Consider the following 16,279-nt stretch of genomic DNA (forward strand, 5'->3'; position numbering starts at 1 on the left):
TTGCCGCCATCTCAAGTGGCCAACATCTCTCCTGCTGGCCCTTTGCAGTCTCCTTGCCAGTCTGTGCCTTCAGACTTTCCATCGCTTTCTTTGGGCCCCTAGCGGTCTCTCACGCCAGCTAGCCACCGTTAGTTTGTCACCTTCATTAATCAGCTGACGTACGCGGTAAGCTGGAATGGATCCTCTTCGCTCGGGTGTCACTTCAGAAGTCACCGGCTTTTTTCTGTGTGATAGCTTTGCACCATGACGTTCTCAGTATCCAGATTAGCGACCGAGGTTACATCTCTTTCCCAAGTCGTTGAGGAAGTACTCCGCACCGCCAGCACTGCCCACAAGACATTCTCCAGCTATAATCCTCCGACCAATGGCCTCATCGAGCATTTTAACCGGATGCTGTCCGGCATACTAATATCCATGCCAGTTAGGTCAGTCCTGACCCTAACTGGGATACTTTGCCTTTCGTCACGTTTGCCTATAATTCCACAGTTCAGTGCACCACTGGCTACAATCCTTTCTTCTATATAGCTCATGGCCGTCAACCCTCCCGAGTGTTTAGCACCATCCCTCCTCTCGCCGCTCCTTATACATCTGTGAGCGAACAGTATGCTTCTACTGTTGCCCGTTTCCGCCGACTAAGTCGCCCAGCAAGAACGCAGACACCGTTTATGACCCGAACCGCCGCACTATCTCCTTTAACATCGGCCACAAAATTCTCTGGGCACCTGTCTGCACTCCTGGCTTGCGCAAAATGCATCTTCCGAGAACTACTGCGTTGTCCTCGCACACAGTCCCTGATCGGCGACAATACAATACTCGCGCATGAAGCGTTACGACTAACGCACCTCCCCATCTAAGCAGCGGCAGAGTGGTCGCTTTAACTCTTGCCTGAAGAGTTTGTGTGAGCGCAGTGAAAGAATTTGCATCTTTTTCATCGGTATAATAGTAGGGCTGTGCGAATATCAAAATTTCGTATTAAATCAAATATCCGCGAAGTGAAAACAAAAAAAGAAAGAAAAAATTGCACTTTTTTTTGTACAGGAACGGCCTGCATAAAATCGGTTCTGAATACAGTAAACACTCATTAATTAGGACCTCTCGGGAGCACAAATAAATGTATTAATAACCAAAAGGTCGAATATGGGTTAGAAAAAGCCGCACAAAACCGTTTGCATCACAGTAATTTTATGATACACACCTGCATCATGGTTGTCTGCATTTTATATGAAACAGGAGTGAGAATGACGGCATGATAAGCCGCTCTCCACTTGAGGATGGGACTTGAGGAACAGTTCATACCAGTTGACAAAAGCGTATTCTTTAATAATGCTAAATTATACACATTGTCCAAGAGAGATGCAGTATGCAACAATTGTTCTGCACACGCAATCAACAGTCAACCGGGAGAAAGTAAAGTGAACAATGCCTAACACGTGCCAGGTGAACAAGCCTCGAAACTTCAAAACAACGTTCATAATGAGCATGTAAAAGCTCAGAAAGTGCAGTCAAAAATGCATCATACAATTCATTACATTACTAATTATATCAGGAGAAATTCCCCTGCAAATTGTGAGCACGACCAGACTCAAGCTTATGAGCACAGGAAGAAACTTGCCAAACTTTCTTATTACAAATTTCTCGGCCAGCCGCCTTTATGTGCAGTACACTTGGCTTTAAAATTTTAGCAAACTTTCACCTTGCTATAGAAGATACACAGCACTTTGCATGTGCCTGCTTCAGACAATATGAATCTTATTTTGCATATTTCTGCTGCACCAAATCATCTAGAAATTCAATGGCGAGCAGACTGCGAACATGCTTAAACCAAACATAGCAAGCTTAATGCTTAAAATGGCAAGCATTTCCACACAAGTGCAGATGCCTATGAAACCGAAACCATAAAAACAAGCTCATCAAAGTATGTTCTGAAGTTCAGTGACCAGAGAAGACCTGTAGAATTAGGACCAGTGAAGTGAAAGGAATGATCTGAGTAGCCATGACAGGGAATTTGGCCAGTGAACAACGCTTATTGCAATGAACTCCTATGTGGTAAAACTGGCAACATGAACATGTACAAAGTAGGCACAATCCAATAATTTCATGTGTCTGTTGTTGTATGCACCTACAGAGAACCCATTTGCTTGCAAAACACACTTGTCTAATGTGAACAGCACACTTCCCTCCTGCCACCAATAATGACTCCTTTGGCACCTCATCTAGCTAAAATAAATCGTCAAATAATCAACCTGATTTGTGTAGAAGGAGAACTCACCGTAGCCTACATAGCACTGAAATACATTCTCTGTGTGTCAACTTAAGTTTCACTTTCCTGTACTAGAGTAAAGTTTTAAAGTTCATCGCAGTCTAGACTAAAGTGAACACGAAAATGTGTTCTCACAACCAAACGAACACTGCGGCCAGTGACAGGCTCACTGACTCACTACCCCTGTTATATTACAGACCAATAGAGTGACAGGATCTCATGTTAGCGTCCCCACACCACTTCACTAACAAGCGTAAAGGTGGATGCGACCATGCAGTGGTTAGGTTTTAGTACAGCATAAACAGGAGGCTGGCTCGGTCGCAGTCGACTATGCCACCACCCCAACTGCTGAACATCTCGCCCTCCCTCCTCGAGTTCGTGTGGGGCTGCAGTGCGTGATGTCACGTCCAGTGTTCAACCTGAGACATCTGTTGGCGGCAGAAAAAAAAAAAGTGGTGAGAAACGCACTTCCCTATGCCACATTCAGTAATATAGGCAACGTAAAAAGCCACACAGTAGGGCAGTGTCCAGTGTTTATGCTTTGAAAAGTTCGAGAAGAGAGGACCCTGTATTTATGTAACAAGTGAACACCATACATATCCATACAAGAAATCAGCTGTATCGCTAACACCCTGTCTGGACTAAACAGTAGCAATTAATAGCCAAGATACAAGGCACTCCAGCATGGACCAAGTGCATAAGAACGAGTTTTTTTTTTTCTTGTGACCTCTATGCATGCCATTCACCGCAGCTCAACAGCCTAACTGAAGTCTATTTTAACAATCAGACAAAGAACATGGTATTCAAGCCATTAAAGATGGAACTTAAAAGAGACACTCAATATAACTCCATCCAATTCTTCTCATCAGCAGAAATTGATTTTCTAGCTCTTCCTAACAACGCTGACCATTGCCTCGAAGCTAGTGATGCACTCAGACTCATTGCCAAACAAAAACTGGATTTAAAATCTTCTTGCCAGCTGACATAAAACTGTGACATCCTTAATAAAAAGCAGGGCTTGCCAACCTTTCGAAGTGAATGAAGGTATAAACGCGCACCCCAGAATCATTGTCAGTGAATGCATTTTACTTGCGAAACTAGTTTACAATGGAGACAATTCCTTTTTTTTTTTTTTTTAATATTTTGCAACTTATAATAGCCATTTCCAGCAAGAGTGCTTTCGTTATTAGTATGCAACACCGTGCCCATACAGGCCAACTTTCATGTTACTAACACGATGGCGTTAAGGCCCTGTTCGCCAAAAGTCCGGCGTTGGGGCCGGTAAAAAATCACAAGCATGGCGCTGGCAAGCGGTAGCTAACAGATGACACGGCAAACCACTGACTGGACATAAGGTTACCCGACGTTACATTTGGCAGAAGCTGCCAGCTCAGGCCTCCTTTCATATGGGAGGGCGATATCGGAATCAACCTGCCAGAACCCTCGCATTTGCGCATCCCCTTGGCCAAGCAGTCATGTTCATACGGCTTCGTTAAAGCGAGGCTTTATACTATGTTGGCTGATAGCCTACGCTATTGTGCCATACCATTAAAGACGGAGCTTAAGCGTCCCTCAGTTTTTAAATTGAGATGTGCAATGTGAGTCCGTTATTCTGAATGCACTTCCACACAGCAAGATGTACATAAGACTGACAAGCTTATGACAATGCTAAATGGATACACATATCACTACATATGCTAAACCCAAGACAATGATTGCTACAAGTAAAGAAGAAAGCATGGCAAAGCTTCTCACCCAGCTGCCTAGTCACATTCATTTTTGACTGTGACCATAATGTGGTTTGTCTGGTAGATGAGGTATACCGCACTCACAAAAACTGCCTGGACCCTGCAAAGGAATGCGAGAGGATGAGACTTGAAAGGTAAACAGAAACAAAAGCAGCTGAACGCTATTCCATGAGCAACAAAACAGCCAAAATGCACTGCTGAACTACCTTTGACTGTGTTGCTCATCATCTAGATTTTTTGCTGACATGGAAGTCGGGAATGCATGACAAACTAGCCCCATCACAAAAGCACCTTTGCAGTAAATGGTCTTTTCCGGCTCGTGTTAATGTAAGCCCTCTGAACTGCCAATTCCATGGCACACAATGACGTGATGGCGAGGGAGAAGGAACCACCACCAGACAACGCCTCAACAAAATGGGACTATGTCCCAAGCATTGCAGTAGCGTGGAAAGAATGCAGGAGGACTCTTGGATACCTAACCTTTTCTGCCTCCAACATACAATTTTTTTTGTTGTTGCAAGACAAGAATGGCAGAATGAAACTTGCTACACATTTGATGGGGCTTTGGAATGTACTCTTTCCCATAGCACATTGCTTTTCAGTTGGCCCCTGCATCACCAATGTGCTTCAGCCACATGCTCCAATTAGTTATATGGAGTTTTATGGCACTTAAGCAACTGTGGTTATCATGCGCCAAGCAGAAGGTTAGATGGCGTGTAATGTCAAATGCCTAGACGTTATGTAACTTATATTTGATCCAGAATGGCTTTCTCCAGAAACACTCAAATAGAAAAATTGAAGAGTGCTTCTTTGCCTAAAAGCAATGCTGGATGAAATGGGATGTGTACATTGCAACATACAGAGAAATATTTTTTTCCCAAGTTCTTTGAGTTGTGAGCATAATATAGTAATTTGACTTCATTGACGCGCAACATTTAGGCGCCTAATACATCCGACGTTTGTCGCTTCCGGTAGTTGCAGCGGCTAATGCGGCTCCGTTTCTGCTGGCGTCTCCGCCAACGCTGCAACCGCTGCCCGTGGTTGCATAATGCTTGGGCCGGCGCAGGAGCTCTGCGAGCTGGTTTTCGCAACCCTCGCAGATCTTCTCCCACCCCCGTTGTCCCCCTTTTACCCTGAATACACAGGCTGTGCAAGCAATGACCTCAATATAAAAATGTGGTTTGCTGTGAGCTCATCCCCACACATTTCACATAGATGCCTGTCATTTTTTGTTAGCAAGAAACAATATACGTGTCTTATGCGTAAACAAAATAAAATTACTGTTATAAAATGTTCGTGATGGTGGCCTGATTTTCATTCCCCTAAAATGGGCTTTACAGAGTGTAGCTTGCTTATGTCATTTTTCCATGCAGCTTGCCATGTAGTTCTGTTTATTCTGCACTAACTTCAAGCAATCTCTCTGTAGCATTTTGATTTGTTTGATTTCCATAATTATTGCTTGTACAGCACATATATCTGCTCTCTCATTATCCCTGATACCAACGTGACTTGGGACGCAACAGAATTTTATGTCAGTGTGTCATGATTTTACTATGTTATGTATGATGCTTCCTATGAGTGGTTCAACAGCATTTTTGAGGTTTAATGCAGTAAGGACACTCAGCAAGTCTTTATAGACACTTTTCTTGATGTTTTCATTTGTTATTCTCTCTACTGAAAACCAGATAGCATAACATTCAGCAGTGCAAAATGTTGCATACTGAGGCAGCCGTATTTCCTTCTCATTTTTGCACTTCCAACATGGGCTTGTTTTTAACCTAGCAGTATAAAACGCAGTGTAATTCCTGTATTTTGCTTGCAGTGCAAGATATTCTTGCAATATATGTTCATGTGGTGTACAAGCTTTTCGGAAGTGTGTTAATGTGAGGTCAAAAACAATGGGGAGAGTGTACCTCAGTGGCATTGGCTCATGTCTTGGAGCAATATTAATATTTCATTCAGTATGCCTAACTGTTGGCATTTATCTTCAAACCGCAAGAGCAATAGCTCAATTGCCTAAGGCTTGTTGTTTAGGCTGAGAACAGATTCTGAGGACGTATGTCAAGTTAAGGTATGTCACCACCTTTAAAAAGGCATTTTTTTTTGTAAAAATCACATTTTTTCTTTTTTAGATTTAGAGAGTCCCCAAACATTCAAGAATGTTTTGCAGCAAGAATCATGTTCGTATCTTATTTAGTTCAAAAGTTATAGCTAACTTTCCAACAGATGATGAACCGTTCCGAAACCGAAACTGATGTGGTTTGGTAACAGAAACTGATAACTCAACGATAATCTACGGCGCATATTGAAACTTTTCTGTTATGTTTTAGTCCCATATGTAAAAGATTTTTAAAGGCAATTTGTAAAGCTTTGTTTTTTTTTTTAATATTTTTTTAAATTTCCGCAAGGGGGGTGCATGACGCTACTAACGTCTCTACAAGGATTGAAAAACTTTAATCGTGTTTTTCACAAAACTTGATTTCTTGCACTTTCTTGTTGTGCAAACAGTTGTAACTTTGAACTGAAGGAACATTTTTCAATGAAACTTTGCACGCTTGTTTCTCTATTACTAACCTGTGCAATGAACTAGGATGAATGAAATCGAATGTTAAGTTTTGATGTAATCATGTTTTATGCCAAGGAATACAAACAAAAATGACACATTTGTTTGTTTTCTTTGGAATTTTTTGTATAACATGATTCCCAATTATCGGATGGAAAAGATCCTAGTTAGTTGCATAGCCTGGTTTTTTGGTTAACTCTGTGCCAAAAAGTTTAGAATTTCTGCACTCCATTGGCTAGTTATGAATGTTTGCGTAACAGCCATGTTTGGACCATTTTTTGTCAATAACAAATTCTAGCATCATTTTTTAAACTGTTTTGCTTTTGAATATCACATAGAACGATGCTTTATAAGGTCAGTGTGAAATAAAATTTTAAAGATCAAAATTTTAAAAAATTTTCAAAAAGGTGGTGACATACCTTAATGCAATTCTTCGATCTTCTAAAGCAGGTTGATTTGTCTCAATATAAAGGCCGGTTTTTGGGGTACTTCTGTAAGCACCAGATAACTGTAAACCAAGATTATGGACTCGATCTAGTCATTTTAAGCAGTACGGTGCAACAGGCACACCCTGTCAGACCTCCAACGTTTTGGTGACAATAGTTTCAACACACTTAGCAGCTGGGAAGCTTTCTCCTTTATGTAGAACCGCTACTGTTTTATGAGAAGAAAACCCAAAATCGTTTTTACCTGGTTAAGTAGCCAGTTTATTTACTGTAATTTGTATCTGTTGCTCACAGGTGGGAGAGGTGCGTGCTATATGCAGATTTTGTATATAAACTGAGTACATTATGAATTTTGGGATGATTTTCGTAATGAGGATCCACCCCTGAGGCCCACCATTCTCTTGAATAAAGGTATTAAGAGAAAGTCGCACTTGAGTGGACTCTGAATGTGCGGTTATCTAATAAATCGCTCAATCAGCACAGCATCTTGCTGCAGATACCCTAGTGCAGCTAGGTCACAGAGGTTACCGAACCTCCATGTGGTATTGTAAGCCCTCTCCAAGTTGAAGACTCCAATACAGTGTTGGTTGTGGATGAACGCCTCCCGGGCAGTCTTCTTGAGGGAAACAAGGTGACCGGTAGTTGAACAAGCTTTTCTATATCCACAGTGATGTATGTCTAAAAGAAGTTTTAGACGGGCTAGATGGTTATCAGCTTCAGACGGCATTCTTAGGGCAAAACAACACACACGCACACAAGAGAAAAGGAGGGACACGGGACAAGCGCTTGCCCCGTGTCCCTCCTTTTCTGTTGTGTGTGTGTGTTGTTTTGCGCTAAGAATGCAGTCTGAAGTATGTCTAAAAGTCCCTGGGATTGAAGTATGAAGTTTTGCGTTTGCAACACTTTCAAATGATTCTGCTATACAACTAGCAAGTGCTATTGGCCAAGCCAGTTGATGGTCTGCCAGGTTTGAAGAAGGGTACTACGACTGCTTCTTTCCGTGCCTCATGTATCTTTCGGTTTACACATATTTTATTAAAAATTTCAACAGTGCTTTGAAGGCAGCTTCAGAAAGGTGGGCAAGCATAGCGTAGTGTACATTGTATAGGCCCAGTGCTGTTTTCCTTCCTGAGGATAACACTCTATTTAGTTTGTGTAATGTAATCAGCCGATTGTTTTCCTGCATGCCTGCTCTGAAAGGAAGTTTTTCCTTTTCTGCTGTTCTTTGTGCTTTAGGAATATGTGTATGTAAACGGACGAGCTTTACACCTTAGAAATATGCTCTTCCAAATGTTGCCCCGCTCTTCTAATTTAGTTTGGGTATGTTGTCAGCATTAGAAACAGAGTATAGTCACCAGTGAATTTAAGAACCTGTTCCCCCCTTTTCTTTGATGTTACCGAACTGTTTAAAGAAGATACGCATCTTTGCTATGAAGTTTTCTCGGTGTCGTGTAATGTACCGTGCTCTTGCTCTAGCCCTTTTGTAGGTATCTACGGTGGCGTACCTGCAGTAGGTGCCCCCGGCTTTGTTTTGCTGCTTTTTGGTGAATTTACAATAATTTGCCACCAAATTTTGTGTGTGTTCTGAAGTTTGCGGGATGGTTGCTATTGCTGTTGTTATTATAGTACATGTTGCGAACTGTTAAAACTAACTAGTCGGCGAGGATAATTTTCCAGCACGGTGGCCTTGTAGAGATGATGGGTGCAGAGGATGATGACATCAAGACTGTAGGTAAATGACCACTCCCCCTGGGGTCATCTAAAATATCCCAATTAAAATCATTAACAAGAGATGGTGATGTAAAAGCTTAGTCAAGGGAGGTCATTTTTCCTGAGCTACAACAGCAATATGAAGCCTTTCATTTCAATATCAATTTTCAATGTCATTAGAGTGCATAAAACCTTCTATAATTTGACCTCTTGAGTCTGTACGTTCGTCTCCCCAAAAGGAAGAGTGATCCCCAACTATCGCATATGGTTCCGGTAACTGTTCAATAAGGTCTTCTAAATCATGGATGGCAATTGTGAGGTGTGGCCATATGTACATACAGCACATTGTTATTGTTCTATGGCTAATGATATTTATAGCTACTGCCTCATGGTTCATTTTCAGTGGTATTTCTCTGGCAAGGACATCGCTTTGTGTTATTATTGCGACGCCTCTTGAGAGTCTGCTGGCCTGCACTTGATCTTTTCAGAAAATGTTACATCTTCTGAAGAAATTTGTGTGCTGTGGCCCAAGGTTCGTATCGTGAAGGTACAGAGCTGTGAGTGTCATTGTTTTGAAGACTACATCAATAACTGAAAGATGATATTCAATTCCAGTATTTCAATGTCGCCGGAAAGTTTGTGTAATGCTGAGCAAGCAATGGGAAGGCCCCTCCAGAAGCAAGTGATGCGAGGTGCCAGTTTTCTGCATATTGGCAACTCTGAGCTTTGACAGCCGACCTTCACAACATTCCATTACTTATTTTGAGCTTTATGAAGTTGCGGGGTCGACCTTATGCCAGAAGTCAAAACTCAGTGAACATTTCTGTTATTTGACCCTTCTTGTTCCCGAGTAGACAAACCACTTTATGCTTGGTGTTTAACGTCCCAAAGCAACTCAGGCTATGACAGACACCTTAGTGGAGGGCTGTGGATAGTTTTGATTGCCTGGAGTTCTTTTTTGCACACTGATGTGGCACAGTACGTGGTTACCATGTGTATTAGCTTCACTGAAACACCGCTGAGATCGAAGCTCCGGGCTCAGTAGTCAAGCACCCTAATCTCTGAACCGTGGTACCATGGTGGAGTGCCATCAGAATATGGTGGCTAAAGCTAAGGCAAGCATGCAACATCTGCAAGCATCTGATCACAATACTGTCACAAACAAATGGTGCAAAACAAATTCTTTCCCACTTTGAGCGATTGATCAATTCCCTCTCGCACTACCATTTCATCTGCTGACCAACCCGGTTTGCTCAGATAGTAGAGTGACCGCCCGAATAGGTGATGGCCCTAGCTTCTAACCCCGGACATGGATGAACATTTCCTCAACTACAAGTTTCTGAGAAAGCTGTATAGCTTTCCTTGGCAGACATATGACTGCGGTTTGGTGGATGACGCTGAGTAATTATCGCCTTATTAAAAACAGACACTTCAACATTTGAGCATAGATATGAACTAGTTGCCGGTGATAACAGCCGAGACTTTTCAATCCATAGTTAATTCTAAGACATCAATTTTTTTTTTAATGAAAGCACTGCTTCACTTCTTACACATGCCCTGCCGCAGTGGTTAGTGCGCTCGACTGCTGTGCCCAAGGATGCGGGATCAAATCCCAGCCGCGACGGCCACTTTTCAAAAGAGGTGAGAAAGCACGGCGCCCGTGTGCTCTACGATATCAGTGCACATTAAAGAACTCCAGGCAATCGAAATTTCCGAAGTCGTCCACTACGATGTCTCTCATAGCCTGAGTCACTTTGGGACGTTAAACCCCACCAAGATCAAACCAAACTTCCACATGCTGGACTGATTACAGCATGGATTCTGTCAAATTACCATGAACTATCTTCCCTGCTGCCATCATTTCCATATGGCACATAGTTTGACAAAAAGGATTACTCACAGCATCAACGCAAGGGCATTGTATCATTACATTAAACAAGGTTGTAAGAATTCTGAAATAAAGTAAAAGCACCACTCACTGGCCTTCTTTGAAGAACTCCTTTAAGGTATTGCTAAAGCGCTTGGAGTATTTTACAAACTCCCGCTTCCGGTGCTCCAATGCCTGCAGAAAAAATTAAAATCATGTACAAAAAGTGATCCTGGTCACACAAGAAAGCTGATGAATGCTTCCATTGACACTGAAGCAAGAGCGTCTTTAATTTCCCTTCCAACGAAGGTGACTTTGGAAAAATGTGCAGCCTTCTCAATAGTCAACACCTTTAAGGTGGGCACTAAAGGTGACTACTCCATCATCAGAAACTTGCAGCTATTGACTTGTGAGAAAACAGTCAATATGTTTCTGCACTAACATTCGGTAGTAAAAGATCTTGTCTCCTATTGTATGCATCGAACAGTCTAATATCCAAGAAACAAGGATTTATAATTTTTATCCGGCATTTAAAATTGCAAAAAGAAAAAGAAATCTAAAGTGCTGCCTTCCGATGAAATGCTGCCATTATCAATATAACACACCACGCGACTACATTTTGGTAAAATATAGCTGATTTCCGTCAGTAGATGGTGCCTCTCTTTTTTGTTTTTCCAGAAGCGCTCGTCATGCTTGAGTATATTTTACACTCAATCCAGCGCTCCCATTAAGCAGCCAGCACAAGGTTCATGGCACTGGACAGCAGCCCAAGGACCGTTTTGGGCTCTGGAAGATGTTCCTATAGCCCTTGAAGCTCCTTTCTTACTTCACCACATGACAAAGACCTGGTGCATGCGGTTACTGGAGTCAATTAATATGAACTGAACTGTGCTCACTCAAGGAATCAGTCTAGCAGCACAACATATAAACTAGCAAGAATGAATTGTGCAATATTTCGTTGTTCACTCTTTCTCACATTAATGCTTTAGGCACTGTCTGCAGCCCCACTGGTCCTCTCTCTCAAGGAACCAGTCTAGCAGCACAACATATGAACTAGCAAAAATGAATTGTACAATATTTCGTTGTTCACTCTTTCTCACAATAATGCTCTAGGCACTGTCTGCAGCCCCACTGGTCCTCTGGCCACCCTGTCAAGCTGAGGATCTCTCAATGGTTCGCATATGACATATGAAATTAAATGTGCGGCATGGATGCAGTGGCAAGGTATGTGAGCGCCCATATGTGGCTGTCCCAGAAGCCTTTTTTTGACAGACGTCTGCGCTTGGTGGGTTGGCCTCTGACATACATCGCACTGGCCTGCACGTGCCGACCTTTGCCTCTGTGCGTATCTGCCACAGCCCCCTGTCAAGGTTGCGGTGGACGCCAGATGCACATTAGCTGAGCGAGTGTAATACAGTGCTACACCGCATTTGTATTATAGCTGTCTGCGCAATAAATATGCGTACTGTGAATGTTGCTAATTCTCTTAGTGAGTACACAAGCGTGACATGAAAAGGACAGACTACTCTTTGCTCAGTGCTCAACACTGCAGCCTGATGCACCCCAGACAACTTGAAGGCGGACTTAGAGGTTGCTCATGAAGGAGGTGGTTCGATTTGGCCTGTTCGGATAAAAAAAATGGGACTCCGCATGTGTTTCCTATGTGAAATATCTCGACCAGGGTGAAGGGGGGGGGGTAAACTGCCCCTCCTCCCCTCTAAATCTATTCCTAATAACTGCTGAACTTGGCACATATGCAGAAGATGGCCATTAGATGTCAGAACATTATTTCGTGCAACTATTTATAGTATTCTTTCACACTGCCATTTACTGAAGCAGAAAAAAAAAATGTTTTTGTTAGCTAGGCACCTAAAATGAATAGGGAACTGGATAAGCTGAGACACTTGCTAGAGTCAGGCTTCAGCACAAAGCAATAAAATAACAGAAGTGAGGCACCTGCTTTCTGTAGGGAGATGGAATATAAGTAGAAACATCATTCACAGCATCCAGTAATTTCTTGATTGCACTGGCAATCTCCCTGAATGAGGAAGAAAAAGAAGTCATCCTTGAGAACATGCATCACCACAAAAAATTGCTATCTAAGCTGAAGCAACACTGTATATTTTAAAATAAAATGATTATGACACTAAGTGTGTAGTTTTTTAATGTTTCTGTGCCTGAAATTTGAAATTTCGGGGTAACTTGCTACCACTGCTGTTCCATAACTGATAAGGGATGCATTTACACACCCAACATTTAGTATATCCCCTGTAGTGTTCTGCACATTTTTGAATACTTTGTGGCTGTTCAAATATGTATTGCATGAACGACTGTGATCAACATGAAAACTAAAATTAGAAGAATCTGTGCACACTACAATTTGTAAAATCCTTACGTGCTTGCAAAGTCAAATGATGGGCACTTACTTAATTGTGTCCAGGAACGTCTTGCGGTCATTTATTTCATCAGGAATACGACTGAGAACCTTTTTAAGGTATGACGCACGACGATTGAACTCTTGAAATGCATCCTCTGTCCTGGAACACTTGAGGTCTACAATGTTAAAATTCACAACATATGAGACTCGGCAACAAATGCATGTATCTAGCCAAGTACACTGAACAAGCATGAAAATAAATGGTCCCAAAGAAATTAGATGACATGCTGTACTGCACAGCATACCTTCCATTTTTTAATCTTCCGAATGTCACATGCAAGGACAGCTTAATGGAACATACCTTCATTGTCAGGAATGGATCCTTGAAGTTTCAGCAAGCACTCAGTAACATTTACTGATATGTCTGTCTCTTTGATCAGTCCCATAACCAGATCATATAAGAAGCCAGGATGTGCCACTTCAATCTTAAAAACAGACAAGCACGAAGCTGAATTAGAACTGCAGCAGAGATTTAAAACCACGGCACTCATTAAAGCCACTGATAATGATGGCAAGTGCATTAACAGCTTATGTTGTTATGAATCCTCAGTGATCATGTAGGTGGATGCATACACGGGCATAGCGCTCAGAGAATAGCGCTCAGACAGCAAACACCTCTTTGCCGTGTAGCTTTTCATCATAGTTACAGCAGTTCAAAGCCCATCATAACTGCCTCAACGAGGATTTTTCGAGCTTTGCTGGCCAACGTACTGCTCAAGGCTGCCGGAACTAAACGCGGAACAAATTCTTCCGCGTTGCGCAGATGAACAGTGCTGCAACATCATTTGACTGATGTCAGCAGCATTACCACGGGAGCACAAGCGAGTACCAAGTTCCCCCAGCACTTCTACTACACCAACAAGAAAGCGTTTGCAGACGGTTCCGACACTTACCTTTGTCACAGCTCCTTTTAACGTCTGGGCTGCCCCTAGGTCTTTTCTTTCCAACTATACACAAAGAGAGAAACGCGCATGTTGAGATTTTTCGCACACTATTACCTGAAGGCAGTGCAATATAACGCGCCATGGTATGCGCCACGGAAGCGTCTAGGCTCGGTTCAACAAGAAAACTAGCGAGTACGGCAGGAAGGCGGACGGGTGATTTCGATCTCTTCCCGCAGGAGACCAAAAAGCGCCCCAAGCACTGGCATTACATACAACAAAACAGAGAAACTGGGCGAAGGTATGCCAGAAAAACGGAATATGCACGAGCGCTTCGTGTCAGAAGGTCAGCGAGAACAAAAGCGTCAAAAGAAAACCGTCCGTGCGACTCTGCAAGAAGGCCAACAGGCTCACCGACAAGAGCGAGTGCTAGCGCTGCATCGAGTGTTTATCAGAGAGTTCTCGGTGCATGTAAGGACTGTTTAAGCCACAACAAATATTTATAACGAATGCAAGCACTGTTGAAGGGCACCTCACAGGCTAGCATGAAGGCGAAATTGAGTGTGAACGTTGGTGGCAGCTGTAGGCAGGGGCGCCGACAGATTGGAGCGGAAAGCCGTCGCGGAAACGGCACGGTTGGGGGCCACTCACTTTGTCCAATATAGGCCGGATCAGCACTGGAAGCACGAGCGATGAAACAGGAGACTCTTCTCCCATTGTCATGCTTCGGGTGTTTTGTTGTGGACCCGATGACACGCCGAAGAAAGCGAGATCGATTTCGCGATCAGCTGAACTGCCGACGACCTACACTGCCCCTATTAACATCGCCACTTGTCACTTTCGGCGCGCCGCCGCTGAGGGACGCGCTGATCGCGAGCACGCTTCCGGCAGCGGTACGGAAGAAACGGAAGACGCTGCCACACGCCGCCGCTAGGACATTGGCCGCGCGTCGTCTGCTTTTCTCGCCTTTTCAACTGCATTGACTGCAACTCCGGCATCATCAACAGTTCGTTTGCCATATTCAGTTCGATCAACTTGTCGGTCCGCAACATGCATTTAAACACAAAGAGTACGATGTATCCCAAGGGATTATAAAACAAGACTACTCCTGCGGCTCATAAGCACGCTACAGATTTTGCTCGTAACTAAAAAACGAGACAAGCTAAAAATACGCTAAAGCAGCAAGGGAGAGCAAGCTACTTTAGTTTGTCATACTACAAGAGACCTGGCCTTCACCGCCGTCTGTTTAGCTTCCTAGTAGCTACAATGTACGGACAGTTCCTTCCGTCGTGGTTGTTATATCACGTTGATCGCTGCCGTGGGTGACACAACGCCAGCGAAGCGGAGAGAGAACCTGTTTTCGTGACCTGTCGCGAGTATTGGGATTGGAGTCACGTTGCGATGGGGAGCGCTGTGAGGCTGCGGTGTTCATAGAGCAAAAGGAAAATCTACATGCCCGGTTTCATCGAACTACTCTCCCTCCTTAGTGACGCGAAAAGCGCGCGCTGTCATGCTCAGTCTGCCGCGCCAGTCTTAGAATAGGAAAACAAACGAAGCGCTGTTCCTATGCAAAGGAGGGGAGCCAGCCTTTGCTGAGATATCAGTCGGCTTTGAGCTTCCGTCCAACACTCCGCAAAAAAACAACTGGAGTTGTTGGATGGATGATGATGGGTCGATGAGTTACGCAAGACTCCGAAGAAAGGCGCTGTCAAGTGCCAGATCCTCTTTCCATCTGACAAATGTTCTTGAACTGCTAGCTTGTTACCACTATCAGTGAGACATCGCAGTCAAGTTCCCTGCAAGCAATTCACTAATCCACCTCTGCTCTGCCGAATAGTTAAATATTAACGAATTTTTATTCCCTACGCTATCATTTTCAAAAGCTTTCAACACCCTACATGTCGAGAAAGTAGTGGTTGCGCCAGCTAATAAACATATCACCCCCATCTTGTTTTCATGCACATCCCATGAGATAAACACATACCCAGAAAAGCTGCCTTAAGAATTTTCACCAACCCATAAAGGGGGGAGTTAGTGTTTACTTTTAGTTCCCACTGCAGCAAATGTAAAATGGTCAGTCTTTCTCAGCAAATATTTCTGCGGTATTTAAAGTAGAAGCCAGCTTGCATGGCTCAACTCTTCACCAGAAATCAAAGCACCTAAACATCCAAGCAATCCTTCACTGCTTTAAATACACACTGCAAGAACTGTCATCCTGTTATCTCCACATCCTGAAAGTGCAAAGGAACATGTAAACAAAATAAATGCACCTGTCAGCTGCTGGAAGAGAGAATAAAAATGCAGTTCATCTCATAGCAAGCACAAAATTGCAACAAAAATAAAAATGAAGTGACTAGCAGGCAGCTG

General features: G+C 43.2%; 1 protein-coding gene across 2 annotated transcripts; it reads right to left on the reverse strand.

Moving 5' to 3' along the window:
• Positions 1–1,293: 1,293 nt before the first annotated feature.
• On the reverse strand, positions 1,294–14,767 carry Ccm3 (programmed cell death protein 10 Ccm3). 2 transcript variants are annotated; one of them, XM_084594577.1, is made up of 9 exons: positions 14,564–14,767; positions 13,925–13,978; positions 13,333–13,456; positions 13,021–13,147; positions 12,551–12,632; positions 10,707–10,789; positions 6,991–7,062; positions 4,016–4,108; positions 1,294–2,688 (listed from the first exon to the last, which is right to left on the reverse strand). In XM_084594577.1, the coding sequence occupies exons 1-8, from the start codon at positions 14,633–14,635 to the stop codon at positions 4,024–4,026; spliced, it is 699 nt and encodes a 232-aa protein (XP_084450703.1). In that variant the 5' UTR covers positions 14,636–14,767; the 3' UTR covers positions 1,294–2,688; positions 4,016–4,023. The 2 variants fall into 2 exon arrangements, with proteins under 2 accessions (XP_084450703.1, XP_084450704.1); XM_084594578.1 differs by lacking the exon at positions 6,991–7,062 and having other exon boundaries at positions 14,564–14,762.
• Between the last annotated feature and the right edge of the window lie 1,512 nt (positions 14,768–16,279).

This window comes from Amblyomma maculatum, chromosome 2 (assembly GCF_055883805.1).
Source record: "Amblyomma maculatum isolate TAMU_Amacu chromosome 2, ASM5588380v1, whole genome shotgun sequence".
Classification (NCBI taxonomy): domain Eukaryota; kingdom Metazoa; phylum Arthropoda; class Arachnida; order Ixodida; family Ixodidae; genus Amblyomma; species Amblyomma maculatum.